This window comes from Cyprinus carpio, chromosome A23 (assembly GCF_018340385.1).
Source record: "Cyprinus carpio isolate SPL01 chromosome A23, ASM1834038v1, whole genome shotgun sequence".
NCBI classification, from domain to species: domain Eukaryota; kingdom Metazoa; phylum Chordata; class Actinopteri; order Cypriniformes; family Cyprinidae; genus Cyprinus; species Cyprinus carpio.
In genome coordinates this window covers 10,666,750-10,683,366 of record NC_056594.1, presented here as the reverse complement: position 1 = coordinate 10,683,366, position 16,617 = coordinate 10,666,750, and the positions used below count along the sequence as shown (strand labels likewise).

At 37.4% G+C, this 16,617-nt stretch overlaps 1 protein-coding gene across 3 annotated transcripts in view; it reads right to left on the bottom strand.

Moving 5' to 3' along the window:
• LOC109098460 (paired box protein Pax-7-like) overlaps positions 1–16,617 on the bottom strand; it is a 49,702-nt gene that overhangs the window by 25,485 nt on the left and 7,600 nt on the right. For all 3 annotated transcript variants that reach the window (XM_042713057.1, XM_042713056.1, XM_042713058.1), the window contains exon 5: positions 3,588–3,784. In XM_042713057.1, the coding sequence (XP_042568991.1) occupies positions 3,588–3,784 (197 nt within the window). The remainder of the gene's footprint in view (positions 1–3,587; positions 3,785–16,617) is intronic.

Below are 16,617 nucleotides of genomic sequence, written 5' to 3'. Positions count from 1 at the left end.
CAGTGGCTCCATACAGGGGTTGTGGGAAACTCTATGGGCAGTGGGACAGGAAGGGTTAGGATGGAGGGTCGATACCAGCTGGACTGGACCTTGAAGGTAACAGTGTGGCAAAATTCTCTAAAATGAGGCATCTTTCCTGCAGAAACATCTGCAAAATTCATATTTTACCTCACCCAGATGTAAAATTTTAGAACACTGTTAAGTCCATGGCCATGCATCTCTTTCTAACTTTTATAATAATCATTATGCATAAACATAAATATATGCATGTAAAAAATCCATATGATACTTGTATTCACATATTTGTTTTATCTGTTCAATGAAATCCTGTATTTGTGAGCCAGGAGCATAAGTACAGAATTATTGGTTCCAGATTTTGCAAAGATCAATCACAACGCATATGATATGACTCCACATCAGGGGGCTGACATTTGTGCCCTGGAAGTCTTGTTTCCAGATTTTTACAACATTGTAAGCATTTCTATTCACATTTTGAACAGTAGTGTATGTCAAAATTAGGTTAAAGTATCAAGTATAATTCATTATTCATAATATAATCTAAAAAATACAGGAAGTTTTCATTGTAATAATGTAGTGTGTCTAGGTTTTTCCCTCCTTCTGCCTGTCCTCTCCTCATATTTCAGAGTGCTCATACCACAACCTCAAACCTGATTCATGAACACATCACAAAGATTTCTTGTCTAACTGAGTTTGAAGTGACATAACTGCCACTGCTTATGAAATTTTTTGTTTCTCCCTCTGGTCTTACAAAATGCAGTGAACCAGACAGAAAGACAGGCAGCAGTGCTCTAAGACCTGGAAGCACTTAGTTAGATATGGATCACTTCCTCTGATTTGCCATGAGGAGCAGTAAAACAGTGGAAGCATGAATAAAGTGTCTGTGGTTAAAAATAACCACAGTGGCAGACTGAAAACACTTAATAGAAAAGCACCAAATACATAAATGAATGCCTTTGACATCCTCACTGATCCATGTCTGACTTCCTCTCTTTGGCAGCAGGAACGCTCCCTCCCTCTCTACCAGTTTCTCTCTCTCTCAGACATCTGGATACTGTGTCAGCGCAGCTGCACTCAAGTGAGTTGACACTGAGGCCGCGGGGTCTGCCAAAAGCCAATAGGGTCAGACACCTTCCCCTCCACAAAAGCAATGATCCCAGAGCCCTGGCATCTCCATGTGAGCTATCTCGAGCCAGAGATCATTACACATCATCTGCATAGCCTCTCAAGAACCAACTGCTGGGCTGTGACAGGGTTGAGAAAACAAAACATGAGCTGTTGGGCCAAGATATTGAGGATGTGGTGGTTTCATATGATCTCTGAATGATCTGGACTTTCCATCCAACATGGCGCCAAACATTTGACAGCAAAAGATGATTGCATTATCATCTTTTTTTAAATATATTTTTGGTGTGTTATATATAGGTGTGAGGTGTTGTAATGTTTTTTTTGTTTAGGGTTAGGGTTAGGGTTAATTAGCATCAGTCACCATAAATGCACAAAAGGGCCAAATGTCCCATGGGGCTCCTTTCATGGAGAGCCGAATCACTGACATGGCAGAAAATAATCAGCAGGATCTCTGACACTGTCAGCAAGAGATCTTCTATTTGCTAAAAAGCCCGCCACAAGGCCACTACGGGTCATTTACATTTAAATTTTTTCTGGGCACAAACGTTTGATTGATTTACATTTATGCATTTAGCAGATGCTTTTATCCAAAGTGATTTGTCGAAGAGCCAACAATATTTGTAAAATACAAATTCACATTTTAAACAAAAATCATGAATACAAATGCTGCTAAGTAAAACAAAGCAAAATAAAGGATCTACAGCTTTATTAAGTGGTTGAATCACAGAAAGAGTATGACATTTGGCAAGTCGAAAGGTGGTGAAGCCAATTTAGCCCACTAAAAAGTGGCTAAGGAGGAAAAAGTGAAAGACAGCTGCATTTCAATTATGCAGTGATGTCATTTAGGCAGCTTGTGAACATCTAACAAACAGTGTTTACTTATTAAAACAAATTAAAAAACCAAGACAGATTGAACTTACATACCATTTCACTACACAGCACTACATTAATGAATATTCAGAACATTAACATATGAAGACCACAAGCCCATACTATTTCAGAGGTGAAGCCATCAGCAGGGCCACGGTGAATGGTCATATTTTTTACAAGTTCTTGATTGATTAATGTAACTGGTGGTGAGGGGTTCCCTAGAGAGTGTGTGGGATGCTCTCTGATAAGCAGCAAATTTTACAAGAAGCAATGGTGGGCTTGAAAGTGGTGGGAAGAAAAGATCCCAGCCAAAAGCTGAAGTGATAAATCCATCAGGAATGCACTCTTGTTCTTTTTATCCCCCTCCCTTTGCTCCCAACAGCTGCTGCCATAACTCTACTGTATTTTCCCCCACTCATTGTTTCAACTATCCGCATGGTCGACAAGCTGTCAAGACCAGTGGTGGGAGGAGCCAGAGCCCTTGTGCATAAATGTTTTGCAACAACAAGTACATTTACATGCACTTTAAAAGTTCAAATTCAGTAAGACTAAAACAAGCAATTCATGATGTAAATGCATTGGTCCAACAGAAATCGTACCAGTGTGGTTTCTGCAACTACAAGTCTCAGAGTCGTGTGAATGCTACAAAAGTCAGAAGTGACACAAAACATGTTTTTAATCCTTTAGATATTCAGTTATGCATTGTGGCGTATATTTTGATGGAAGATTGTAACTCGATTATGAGCTGCTCAAGTAAAACGGTGCATGTAAACGTACTTTTCGTTTGTTATATTGTCTGTCATTTCACTGGAAGATCAAGCTATGACATTTTGACTAAAAATTAAGTAAAACAAAATTAAAACAAAACATGCATGGATAAGTTGTTCAAAACAGATCAGGTGCATTTTCATTTCATGCCAGCTTTGACAGAAGTAGCGCCATATTAGCCACCTGATCATGTTTCTCTCCGATACGGCTGACAGGAAGAGGCCTGCTGTGTTTTTCTAGCACTTTCTTTGAGATGAGCAGTTGCATTGTTACACGCGTCATCAATCAGAGGACCTTAGTCCAGCAGATCTAGTGACACTTTAGAGCTCTATAGACCTTAAAGCACATAGCTGAACTCTTACTGGGCTCTCATTGTGCCATCTACATCTCCAACTGAGAGCATCAGTCTTACAAGTACCATCCTTTCATAAGTAAACTTCGTAGATGAGCACAATTAAAGGGATAGTTCGCCCCAAAAATAATTTTTTTTTTTTGTTATTTATTTAATTTTATTTAATTTCGAACCTGAATGACTTTCTTCAAAAGAAGATATTTAAATCTAAGCAGGCTTCAAACAACACTGGACCCATTTGACTTCAGTTTTACACTATGTGTGTTCATAAGTTTGGAATGACATGAGGGTGAGTAAATTATGACGAATCTCATTTTTAGGTGAACTATCCCTTTATGTTTTATATACAGAATAATGAAGATAAAGGCTCTTGATTCAATAAAACACATTTTCAAACCATGCATATATCTAGCAACTGCAGTAACTGCTTTAGTATTTGGCAGTGTCGTACCTGTACTCTGGCCTCAGTGAGCTTGGTTCTCTGGGCTAGTTCCTCTCTGGTGTAGATGTCTGGGTAGTGTGTCCTTTCAAAGGCCTTCTCCAGCTCTTCCAGCTGCTCAGCTGTGAAGGTGGTCCGACTGCGCCTCTGCTTTCTCTTCAAGGGTAGGTCTGGTTCAGACTCCACATCCGAGCCATCATCTATTCGACCTGTCATAGAGGACAGAGAATAAAAGAACTGAGTGAGTCGTGTATGGCACTATAAAAGTCACGCACTTACCAGAAAGCTCTCTGGTCATGAATGCTGTCATCATATTGATATAATGTGTTTAAATGAAAATGTGGACCCAAAAAACAGATGGATGGCGGCACGGTGAAGTGAGACGGATTCATGTGGCTTTCAAGCAAATATTATTTCAATGCATAGCTATTTATATAAGCGAAGCTCTTGTAAATACAATCCCACATCAGTGCACATCCCAGCTCGCCCCGAGGCTATAAAGGGAAAAGTGGGGGGAGTTAATCAAAATAAAGACCACCTTAGCGATCCTCGTACCAGTATTCTGTGCTAAAATGAAGCAAAACTGGCACTTTGCAAATAATTCAAGTTTATTTCATTAAATGCCATTTGCAATCTTGCCGTCTTCAAAATAGAGGCGGTGGATTATCTGTCAAATAGAGGCATGTCAAGTGCAGCATTACTGTTTAGTGGTTAGCTGAAAAAAAGATGAGAAACAATAAGTTCAAATCTGATCTGATGCAAACCAGAGGTGTGTGGGTGGCAATTCAAGCTGAGTAGCTCAGTGATGAAACGAAAATGACACATTAGCTTATACATGCTGTGCGGAACAGTGACCTTTATACAGGTGCGTATGCACGTTGCTGATAACTTTTCAAATAATTGTAGAAAACATTAATATTAATGAGTGTAAACATGAAAGATTGACAAATATGCTGAAAACAAAATAACAATAGAGATTCAAAAAGATCTACCTATGTCACATTCTTTTGTCACATCAAGAACATTTCCATATAAGACAGGGAAGATCTTATAGCCCATTTTTATCATTTCATTTGAGTTGATTCCTTATTTATTTCCAGTTTGGCTGGCACTGGGCTGATCCTTGAAAATCCCTTCAGCAGCATTGGGGGCCTAGCTCTGCAGACACTGGCCTTAATCCAGGCCATGACTTCCCGCTAAATTGAAGAAATTCTACATTAGTGATGGCTGAGCCCTGGCTTCTTATTGGCTAATGCTGGTGTGGGCTTCCAAGACTGGCCCCTCTGAACAGGGCTGATTATAGAAGAGACGAGTGGGGTGCGCTCTGCCTTTTCTTATATGTCAGGGCTGGGTAAATATATGTTTTTCCCCCCACTTAACTGCAATCTCCATAAAAAAAAAATAAAAAGATCCTGATACTGATTCTTAAAATCTCAAGATCTATCTTTGACACTGCATTTGTAAAATAAAGATTCTTTATTGACACTGATGGTTCCATGAAGAACCTTTAACACACATAGAACCTTTCCATAGCACAAAAGGTTCTTTATAGTGGGAAATGGTGCAAATTTCTTAAAAACTATGAAAAATAATGGTTCTGTTGAAGGCTGTTCACTGAAAGGTCCTTTGAGGAACCCAAGAAAAATAATGGTTCTGTTGAAGGCTGTTCACTGAAAGGTACTTTGAGGAACCCAAAATGGTTGCTCTATGGCATTGCTGCAAAAACACTAACACAGGGTGCGTCTCAATCAGCTCCCTTGTTCAGTAGTAAGGGCACTGATAAGGGAGTTGGCCATTTTAAGGACTGTCTCAATCACAAAATCCTTCCAGTGCACTGGAACATTCGCTCCTTGAAAAAACCCACAATGCACCGCAAAAACAAGGGAGCATCGGTGCTCACTATGCTCCCTTACCGGAAATAACGTCACATCTATGAAGTGCAAAACATAAACCACACGAGGCCACTCTATAAATATAATGACATGCGATAGAAGGTTTGATAAGACAACCTGTTTTGTAGTATATTTCAACATAAACACACATCAGTAGACAGGTAATGAACACATCTAATTAACATTTAGAATTAATATTCGGCTGAAATGTTGTAAGAACATGTAACAGAATGATGTGTTTAAAGAGAATAAAAATGAAATCAAAAAGAGATCGGTCCTGCCTGTTGTTTATTAATTCCAGTGATGATGTTCTACCATGTTGTCCATTGACTTTGTACGCAATCATGTCACTGGAATTCGAGTGATCACTGTCCCAACGTGCAGTGAGTCAGGGAACTTACCAGTGACCGTTTACATGATCTACTGATTCACGAGCTCAGGAGCTATGGAGCTGATTGAGACGCACCTACAGAACATACATTCTACACCCTAAACATCTGCTTTTTACTAGTACAGTACAGTAAGAACTGTTTTTTCAGGAAACAAAAGATGGATCTGAGAAGTAATTCAATGATATTTAATCTTGTCGACAACAGCAGATCTGTTCACTCCCATTCCTCACCATAGGGGACAGCAATGAGGCGAGTTTGAGAGATAGAAATGCTTACGCAAACTCTTAACATTTGGCTTTTTCCCTAGTTTGAGTTCAAATGATTTTATTTGTTGGAAAGTTCTAATTTTAAAAAAATGTATGTAAAAATATGTTTTTACTTTGCCACGGTCGTCTGACATTGGTTTGGTCACAACAACAAAAGCTAACCAACGGCAACACCAGATTACAGAATCAATAAGTTTGCACATCTCTATTTGTTTGTTGGACAGTTGGACAGAACGTCCCAAAAATAGCCTCCAAACAAAAGCACAAACAATGAAAGAGCCATCAAAGTGGCTTCGAATCCAGGCCAACTCTGTCTTTTAATTAAACAAGGAATTATGGGATTACAGGGAGGTTCTCATTACAGGCCACTTGAGGAGTCCTCTGGTAGATGTCTTTTTGTCTCCTAGAGCTCACGCTCAGGAATTCTCGACGGATTACACATGGCCGTAGGACATGAGGCCGCATTAATTAAATCAATTCCTTTGCCTTTTCTTTTAAGATTCATTTTGCCAACATTCTCCCCTCATCCCAACATTCTGCTAAAAACATACTCAAGTGTACATTTATATTTGAACTCATGTTCTTTAAATCCCTTTGTTGGTGTTTGAGAGCTTGTGACAAAGTGATTTACTTTTGACTCACCATGACGACCACTTGAGGCCAGTGCAGTGATCTATACTGATTGTTTTTCCAAAAGGTGGCCATCACTTTTATTAAAGACACAACATGGAATTTATTTGTTCTTCCCTACCAGCTGCTAGACATCGAAGGGATAGCTCACCCAAAATTTACCCCAATTCCAAAACTCCAAAAAAAAATTTTTCAACAGAAGAAAGAAAGTCATAAAGGTTTGGAAAGCAATGAGAGTGAATGAAGGATCAAACTACCGTTCAAAAGATTGGGATTAATAAGATGATTTAAATAAATAATAATAATAATAATAATTAAATTGATGAAAAGTTATCGTAAAGACATTTATAAAGTTATATTTATTTCAAATAAATGCTTTCTATTAATGAAAAAATGCATCACACTTTCCAAAAAAATATTAAGCAGCACAGCTGTTTTCAACATTGATAGTAAGAAATATTTCTTGAGCTGCAAATCAGCATATTAGAATGATTTCTGAAGGATCATGTGACACTGAAGATTAAAGTAAAGATGAATATCACAAGAATAAATTACATTTTAAAACATGTTAAATTAGAAATCAATTATTTTAAATTGAAGAAATTTTTTACTGTTTTTACTATATTTTCAATCAAATAAATGCAGTCTTGGTGAGCATAAGAGACTTTTTAAAAAACATTAACAGACCCCAAACATTTGAAGAGTGTATATCCTGCCACAAATATCGAAAATTTGTTTTGAGACAAGTGATCTTACCTTCAGACAATGAATATCAGACGGACAAATCTAAGAAACACAATTTGAAAGGCTACAAGCTTGATGCAGTTGCGCCTGCATGACTGATGAGTATTCTGCCACATCCCATTCTGCCCTTGTCACAACAATTACGATGTCATTTAGCTGCCATAACAGACAACCCACAAGCCCTGCAGAGACTGATAAAACAACAATAAGTTTGACAGCACTCTCCTACTAAAGGTCAGCATCTCCCGCTCTCCTAACACTGCATAATGAGGACAGGATTATGGAAATGAAACAGACGCTGATGCAGATATGCGTCTAAACCTGGACCTCATCTTTGTCTCTGCGAGATCCAACGATTGACATGCTGGGTCCCATCACATGGATGCAACCATGGCAAGTCCCCAAATCTGTCGAATGTGCTGTGGCATAAATATAACGGAGTATGATGCATTTTGTCAGAGATGGCCTGGAGCAGACAGCAGCAAGAGCTTTTGAATAAAGGTGAATACAGCAAAAACTGGGTTTTAAAAATCAAAAGAGGTCTTTGCCAAACCACTAATCAGAAAAGAACAGGAACATTCCAAGTACAATAAGACGACCCTCCTTAAATCTATGAAAAAATTGAAGGGACACCGATAGAAAAAAAAATTAACCTTAAAATGTGGGATTAATTAAAAAATTCCCTGTGATTTGTATTCCTTTATCCATATAGTCCTCCAGGGTTTGTGGTATTATTCAATTTGATATGTTTCAAGCAAAAAGGATGCAAAAAAACAAACAAACTCTGAACTGAACAAGATAATCTGACAGCGAATGAGCGATGTTTTCTTTCAAACAAACTCTGACAAGTATTGCGTCCCAAATCCTATTATTTTACGAACTTAAAATTGTCTCCTTGCATCCCGACAGTTATTAAGAGTGACCGTGCCCCATGGGATCAACCTGATTTGTAGCACTTACACATCAAAGGCAGTTAATCAGAAGAGAATTGGCCTAATATATCTTGACTATGGGTTTTATTGAAAGCCCTTTCAAAATTCCTTTTTTGGTGAACCTGAACCAGAAGAGTCGCTGTAACACTTTCAAACTGATTCACATAGATCTGCTTCATGCAGCCAACCTGACTCAGCTTTTTGATGACAGCTGGGCGTAAACTCTCCAAGAGCGGTTAGACATTGGACAGTGATTAACCGCTACGGGTGAGGAGCAACTAAGGCCAAAGAGGAGTCATGACCACCCAACATAAGCCTTCAGACCACTTCCATCACCAATGAATCTGTGAGCAGATGGGATATTCATCATCACTGCCACACTTAGACCTCTTTCTCCTTTCAGTTGTCTTTTTATTTTCATTCCCTCATTCTCGCTCTCTCTCCCCCTAACCTTTCCTGCCACAGTCTCTAAGTAAAGAGCTAAAGGGCCTGGGGTAAAGTGCTCGTCCACAGCTGCACATTCCACCAAGCTTAGCACGGTAGCAAACATTTACACATTTGCCTTCATCAGAGTTGGCTCTCAAAACAAAATTATACTCAGGTTAGGTCCGGTATTCACTGAGGCACACAACTGGCCTCCTTGTTTTCCGACATATGGACTCATCTGTGAGAGTCTAGATTGATAATAACAGTAAAGGTACAGCAGTGAATATCCCATTATTATTACTTGTTTAGACCATCATTCAAACTGTCAATAAATTAACACTCATTCAAACATGTCTACACACTCTGGCTATATGAATAAAATAAAATGGATAATTGTACACATTTATTTTCAATTACAGATTTCACTATACTCTTAAAAAATAAAGCTTACAAAAGGGGGGTTTGCGGCGATGCCATAGAAGAACCATTTTTGGTTCCCCTAAAAACCTTCAAGTCATAAGTTTTTAAAAACCATTTATTTTTAATGTGACATTTTAAAAATTTAAAGAAACTTTTTTCACTATAGAGAACCTTGTGGAATGGAAAGATTCCATGGATGTTAAAGGTTCTTCATGGAAACATAGATGCCAATAAAGAACTTTAAATATCTTTTTTTCAAATTGTAGTTTGGTTTAATGGTTTAATTTATCACCTTTAAATATGACACCCTGAACAGCACAAGAAGTGCAATTACCCAAATTTAAATATGAACACTATTTAATAGGGGGATTTTCAAAGTCAAAATATGGCACACAAAAGTCTCCAAAATACTGTAGGTTGTATATATGACTGGGGTATTTTTAAAGTTTTAATATGTGACTCAGACTTATCCTTAATTTTTAATGTTGTTTTTATTTATTGGGCATTATTATTTTTTTTGATTTTTGTATGTGTGTTGTGCGCTAATGTTTAACATCTATGGTTAGGGATTTTAACAGACCCATTAACATAAGTATAAGCAAATGTAATAGTGATGCTAGTAATTAATTAGGGTTATTCCAAAGATCAATAAAACAAATACCGACAATGCTGAAAAACTGGTGCTAAAACTTATTAGCTTTTATAATTCACCATTCAACAAAAAGACTGTTAACCATAATGCATCGAACGATTACAGATTTGTTTTCAAATTAAACCAAATGCTACATACAAAATCAAAACACAACGGTCCTGTTCTAAAACACGTTCAGTTTAGATTTCTCAGCTTTCTGCTCCATGTTCATTAATTTCTTTCATTGGGATAAAAGAACACCGTTGAAGGAGGGAAAAGGAGGGAAAGCGCTGTAATTTTGGCTCCCACAACAAACAATTAGCCCTCCATTCTTTTTGTAGCATTCAAAAACATTTGAGAGAAAGTGATTGAAGATGTGAAGGAGAGGTGATGGGTGATGCTCTTTTATAGGTCTTGTCATGTGCATGAAGGCTCAGTGGGCTTTTTGTCTGCCGTGCCTGTGTGAGAGTGTGCTCACCTTAAACAACAGAGAGACTCGGGGGCCTCCATGGCCTTTCAGGCCCAATAGAAGACGCACCTTAGGGGGCCATTTAAGCCTGAAAAGAGGCCTGACAACCCTGTGCAGCTCTGTGGGGCATCAATAAATGCTGACATATTGACTCTCTGTGCCTAAGCGCCACTGGAAAATGCTGCCTGAATATGAATCCATTTAATGCCAGGGAAAAGTGGGCGGCAGTGCAGAGAGACAGCGAGAGGGACACTCTAAGGATGGCTTGTGTCTCTTGGGTTTCAAATGCTCTGGAATGTGGTGACTAAAAAAGAGGTTTGACAATGAAACTATAACTATTGACAGATAGTTAAAGAACGGAGGAGACAGAACTGGTTAGGATAATAAGACCTACTTTGGACATTACGTTAAAGAAATCATGTTTTGCTGAAGTTATCAGATCCGCACAGAACATGAATGTGAAGATCACATCAGTTCTGCTGTATTAGCTGAATTTCGCTGCACTGCTATTTAAGAACAACTTCGAAATGGTTCTTAAAATATCTTTAGGCAATTGGTCTGGGGGGGGTTCTTTAAAGATATGTGCAGCGCAGTCGATTTGCTGGGAAGTGCTGACTTAACTTGGTCAATGGAAAGAGGGAGAGAGCTCTAATTCAGTTTCTTGCTGTGAGAAACTGAAAGGCAGGTGTCCATTTACTTCCCACCTCATTCTTTCTTTTAGTACCGAGTTTTCATTTCCTGGGATTGAGATCTCACTAATTGAGGTCAAAAGCAATCAGCACCGTGGAACTTAATCAAATATCTAAAAGGTGAGACAGATGGCAAAATCAGCCATTTAAACTAGCATGCCTATAGCTTATTAAACTATAATGTGTGTGTCAGAGGGGAAAAAAAAGACACGAGCATACCTCAACCTTCAGCGCATTTTAGTTGGAACAAGAGTCTGTATGTAAGATTTTACCTGCCCCACATAATATACAATATAAGCACAAAATTAATTTACTCATTCTCATCCCTTTACCCCGAGTAAAGGGATGAGAATGAGTAAATTAATTTTGTGCTTATATTGTGTATTATCACCAAATGATAAAAATTGTTTTACTTGGTCACTTGTAAAGTTCACAAATAATTACAAAGAAAGGGCAAGTAACACATTTGAATTAAATATTAAAAAAGTATTGTTTTTCTTGCAACTTTGAAAAATCAATTAGTGCACGTGAGTTTCTTTATTCTGCGAAACACAAAAGAAGATGTTTTCTCCAAACAATTAAAGTCAGTAGGTTACGATATCATATTTGGTGCATTTTCTTTCAATGTATGAGTAAAAACACCTGAAACATTCTTAAAAATATTTTATTTTGTGTTGCACCGAAAACAAGAAAAACATACAGGTTTAAATGAGTTGAGGGTGAGTAAATACATTTTCATTTTTCAGTATCCTTTTAAATGCTCCACATAATAGAGATTACAAGCAGCTCTGACACAAAATGCCATTGTTAATATCCATTGTCTAGTCGTTGTGTCAAAGGTGGACACATTGGCCTCAGATAAAAGTTTCCTTGCGTAAGTGCAATAACGTAAATTTGCAGAAAACGTTATGCTTCTCCATGTGAGGCCTTGCCTGTAAATACTAGGGGTTAAAACTGCAGATGAACTTAATTCCATCCTCACAAAGATGTTTGTGTTATCATGGCTTTATGTCTTAGCAAACTACCATTTATTAAATGCAAAGCCTTTATCCGCTTTTCCCACAGCGGTGGCGTGTGTCTCTTCTCAAGATAAAACAGTTGCATAAACAAAAAAATGCAGAATGTCAATTTTACCACTGACTTAGCTTATGGGAAATAAATCTTAATATATCAATGTGAGCTTTAAGTGGACAGCCTAGGGCTTAAATACAAATGGCAAAAGTGAAAATAAATAATAATAAAAAGGCATAATCTTACTTCCAAAAGAAAAGCAGATAAATAATCAGAGATGAAAAAAAAGTGATTTGAAATGCACACATGCAGTAGTGCTTCTTAAAGAAGATAAAAGCTTTTCTTTGAGCACTCTGTCAAAATGCAGACCCTATAACATACATGAGGTGCATGATGTCTTTACGTGCCAACACGGTAAACACAATTTAATGGAGGCTGTAATAACTCAATGTTGCAACCAGACCACTAGTTTTTAAATAACAAATCTCATATCAACAGATGAAAAAAAAAAAAAAAAAAAATGTGAGCAGCACTTGCTTTTGTATACTGCAGGGTGAGAGAAAAAAAGTCAATGTGGAAAGAGTAGCCTGAAGAGAAACTGACAATGGCTGCATAAATAAGCCCATTAGTTAAAAATGTACGACAAGTGCCCTGTTTGAAGCCTGCGTGGGGAGAGGGGAGCAGGATAGACTCCCTCACAGCTGCCTGGCCCCTCTGCAGCTCTCACACTGCCCGGCACATTCAACATTTAAGTTGGTGGAAAAAATCTGAGCAAATTTCTGATTTGCAACACTCTAGGAACATGTTTATTGTCTTTGTGCAAGTGCAAAACACACACATAAATAAAGCTAATGAAGAATCTCGGGGTGAGGCTGCTAAAGAGCATAAAATAGGAAATTTTATGGCCATAAGAAGCGTGGGCTGATGGTGATTTTTAAGCCATTTGACCAAGTTGTTCGGCACTAATCATAGGACTGATGGGGCGCAATTGCCCTCCTCACTTAATTACTGTTACCTATTAAATGGCCATGCTTCTTTAGTCAACAATACTGGACAGAATCTTTATTTTGCTCTTCACATTTTAGCATATTATGGAAATGCCACCTGTTATACCTAATCGTGGTCTTTGCAGACTGAAAATCTAACTTCCACCATGAATTACCTATTAAATGGCCATGCTTCTTTAGTCAACAATACTGGACAGAATCTTGAGAACACCCTGTGAACAATCATAGTTGATAACACTTTATTTTAAGGACCAAGTCCCACTATAAACTTGTTGCTTATTAACATGCATATTACTAGCATATTGGCTGTTTATTAGTACTTATAAATCACATATTGTTGCTTTATTCTGCATGACCATATTTTATGTCCTGTTTACACCTCATACCTACATTTAACAACTACCTTACTAACTATTAATAAGCAGCAAATTAGCAGTTTAAACTCTTAGTTAGTGAATGTGTTCCCTATTCTAAAGTGTTACCAAACAAAGTTCTGCAGCGAAGGCTTAAATAAATTTTCGCTATCAATTCTGTAACATCTTAACAATCAAACACAAATGCACAAAACACTAAAACAACTACAGCTAATCATCAGTGTAACTTGTTCAAATTAGGGCAGTAATGATGAAACCATGGAAATTGCTTGTTTGTACACATACTCGGTTTCTGAAAGACTTGTTTTTTGAGCTGGCAATGTAAAAGCCATTCAGGAACAAGTACATTTTCAGCCAAAACTAAATTGCTTTTATTCATGTCTAAACAGAGTTGACATTGTGGACTGGAGGAGAATGCAATTAATACTTCTCTTGCCAGAAAGAAAGCAATGCATGCTTCTTCAACTTTCAATAAATTCCTCAATAAATAACTCATTATGAACTTGAATACATAACATGATACGATGTTTCTTTAAAGGGACAAGTAAAAAGGCTGCTTGAAAATGATACAGAGAAGACAAGCAGATGTTACGAATGAACAAGCATAAAACAAAAAAGTACTGTTTTTTTAACTATAAATGTAATATTTCCTTTAACTAGCCCTTTCTTTGTTTTCAACATCTGACTGCCTCAACCTGTTCTGCTAAACAGATAAGACAAACATCAGACACTGCCAATAGGTGTCACAATCTTCTGAACCAGTTTAAATAATCTAAACTAAATAAATAAATACATACACAAAGAATTTTTTATGTCTGATCAATAAGCATTTGAAAATAAAGCAATACAGTTTTGTTTTTAATTATTTTAGTTGACTTTATATTAAGTTTATATACCTATTTTATTGCTATTTTAGTAATAATATTTTAGTAGGCTACTATTTAATATGGCACTAAAAGTTGAAAAATTAAACACACTGCCTGTCTAAACTTTGAAAACTTTAAACCTTTACGTGGAAGCCCTATAAATCCCATTGCCTGCATTAAGACAAAATTCAAACCCTACAAACAGGCAATTTCAAGTCATTCACTTGGAAAATGCTCTGTTTAAAACGCCAAAAGGAGGGTGACTCTTTTCTTTTGCTCTTAGATTACCATATTTCTCTCAGGCTTGTGACACCTGCAGCCCACTGAGGGCGTGCAGAACATAGGACTTTACTTCAAACAGTCCAAAGGCTGTGGGTTTGGGTATTGACTGGGATTGAGCTCGTCCCAGCTTGGACCCTCCTACCGCAGATGTACATTAATGCAGGAAAAATACAAATCTGGGCAGCAGAAAGAAAGGCAGTTCCTTTTAACATGCTGTTGTCTAGCTTTGATCGTGTCAGTTTGAGGGAGCCCATTCAAAGGTATTCATGCATCTGCCTTTGAGGAACAATGGCAGCTAGTTTATAAACTGTCTCTTTTGGCTGCCTAAAGGCTTTAGACACCATTGTTTTGCTCCTCTTAATAAACTTTTGGAGGAGTTCATCAACTTGCCTGAATAGCCAACGCAGAGAGGCCCAAGACGCAAAATAACAGACGGTTGGCTTTTCCCTTTTCTTTATCCCTTTTGAAGTGACTATCTTTAAATCAGGAAAGAGGGCTGTCAGATCGACACCAGAATAATTTTTGCTCAAACAAAAAAGCAAACGGCCGAAGGAACAAAAGTTAATTCACAGAAGAATGGAGGACTTGACTCTTTAAAAGAAACTGATAAAGGTGCACCTTGAAACACAGTCTTAACTCTTAAACATCACATGGTAGATTTGTTCTTACAATAATTAATGAGCTAGATGATCATTAATGTCCTCCATTATGCAAATCTTGATGGGATTTTAGTCAGAGCAGCTTAATTACAAGAAGGCTATTTTATTTAAAAGTTTTTGTTTTATAGCTCAGCTAAAAACAACTAGTGTAAAAGAACAGACTTCAGACCTGAAAAATATTACATCGAAAGAGACAAATATGTGCACCTTTTAAATGTTATTTATGTAGTATAAATGAAAGAAAGTAGATGCATTTCAACTGTATTTACTCCATGATATAACATACGTTTAGTCTTAAAACTTAAAAAAAAAAAAAAAAAATTATGACCAATATTTCGACATTTATTTTCAATACCACTCTCCACGGAGTCTACTCAGTGACCCCACAATGATAGCATTTATTAAGCATATTTGTACACGGACACCTGCAGTGAATAAACACTGCCTAAACAAATTCTCATTTGCACAAACACTGAATCAGTTTCTCATTTGTGATAGCATTTAAACACTTAAACATAAGATCTACCAGCAAAAGGTTAATTTTCCTTTGGTCCATTTATTAGTGCCTTGAACCACGTTTGGCACTCCTGCTTTGTGGAAGGATTCCCTTTTGTTAGCTGATCAGTCTCCTATTGGGTCTCCAGACAGGATTCTTGGCATTTGTCGGCAAAAATGAAAGCAGGATTAAGGAATGGCTACTGAACACTCCATGGTAAAGGAGTGGGCAGCAATTCCCCTGTTTCAAACCCCCCTCTTCCACTTTGGTAACTCCTCTTTTAGTATATTTGTATTCCCAAAGAGGCCATTAAAGCTGGTTTGAAAGCGATACGAACAATAAGATCAAAATCAACAAGTCGAATTGTATGTTGAACGTTTGCTAGTCTAGTTTCTTTAAATTGAACACCATGGGGCAAATAAAGCATACATAGCCTATATAAACTACCATTTATTCCGTATGCTTTATTCCGTATATATCCTGAAATGTGTTTATTTAACAAGCCTCTGGTAGTCAAAAATAGTTTTTATTCGATACATTATTGATATTTTATATATATATATATTTAAATGCTACATAGGCTACACGTTGTTTCAGTTGTTTTTTTTCTAAATTAAATGGTTCGCAACCAATCCGCTTTGCCCATTTCTAACTTGAATGGTATAGCGTCTCTTTGGACGAAACTTCCAAGTCTTTATATAGGATCACCAAGAGTCCCGTGCTCTTCCAATTATATTGGGAAACGTACAGCACTAAAGCGATGGCAAGCGCAGGGCATCAAAACACTTTTGTGACATTACATAGGAAGCCCAGAGGCCAATGGGTCAATTTTATTGGTGTCAGCAGGAGTTTTCCC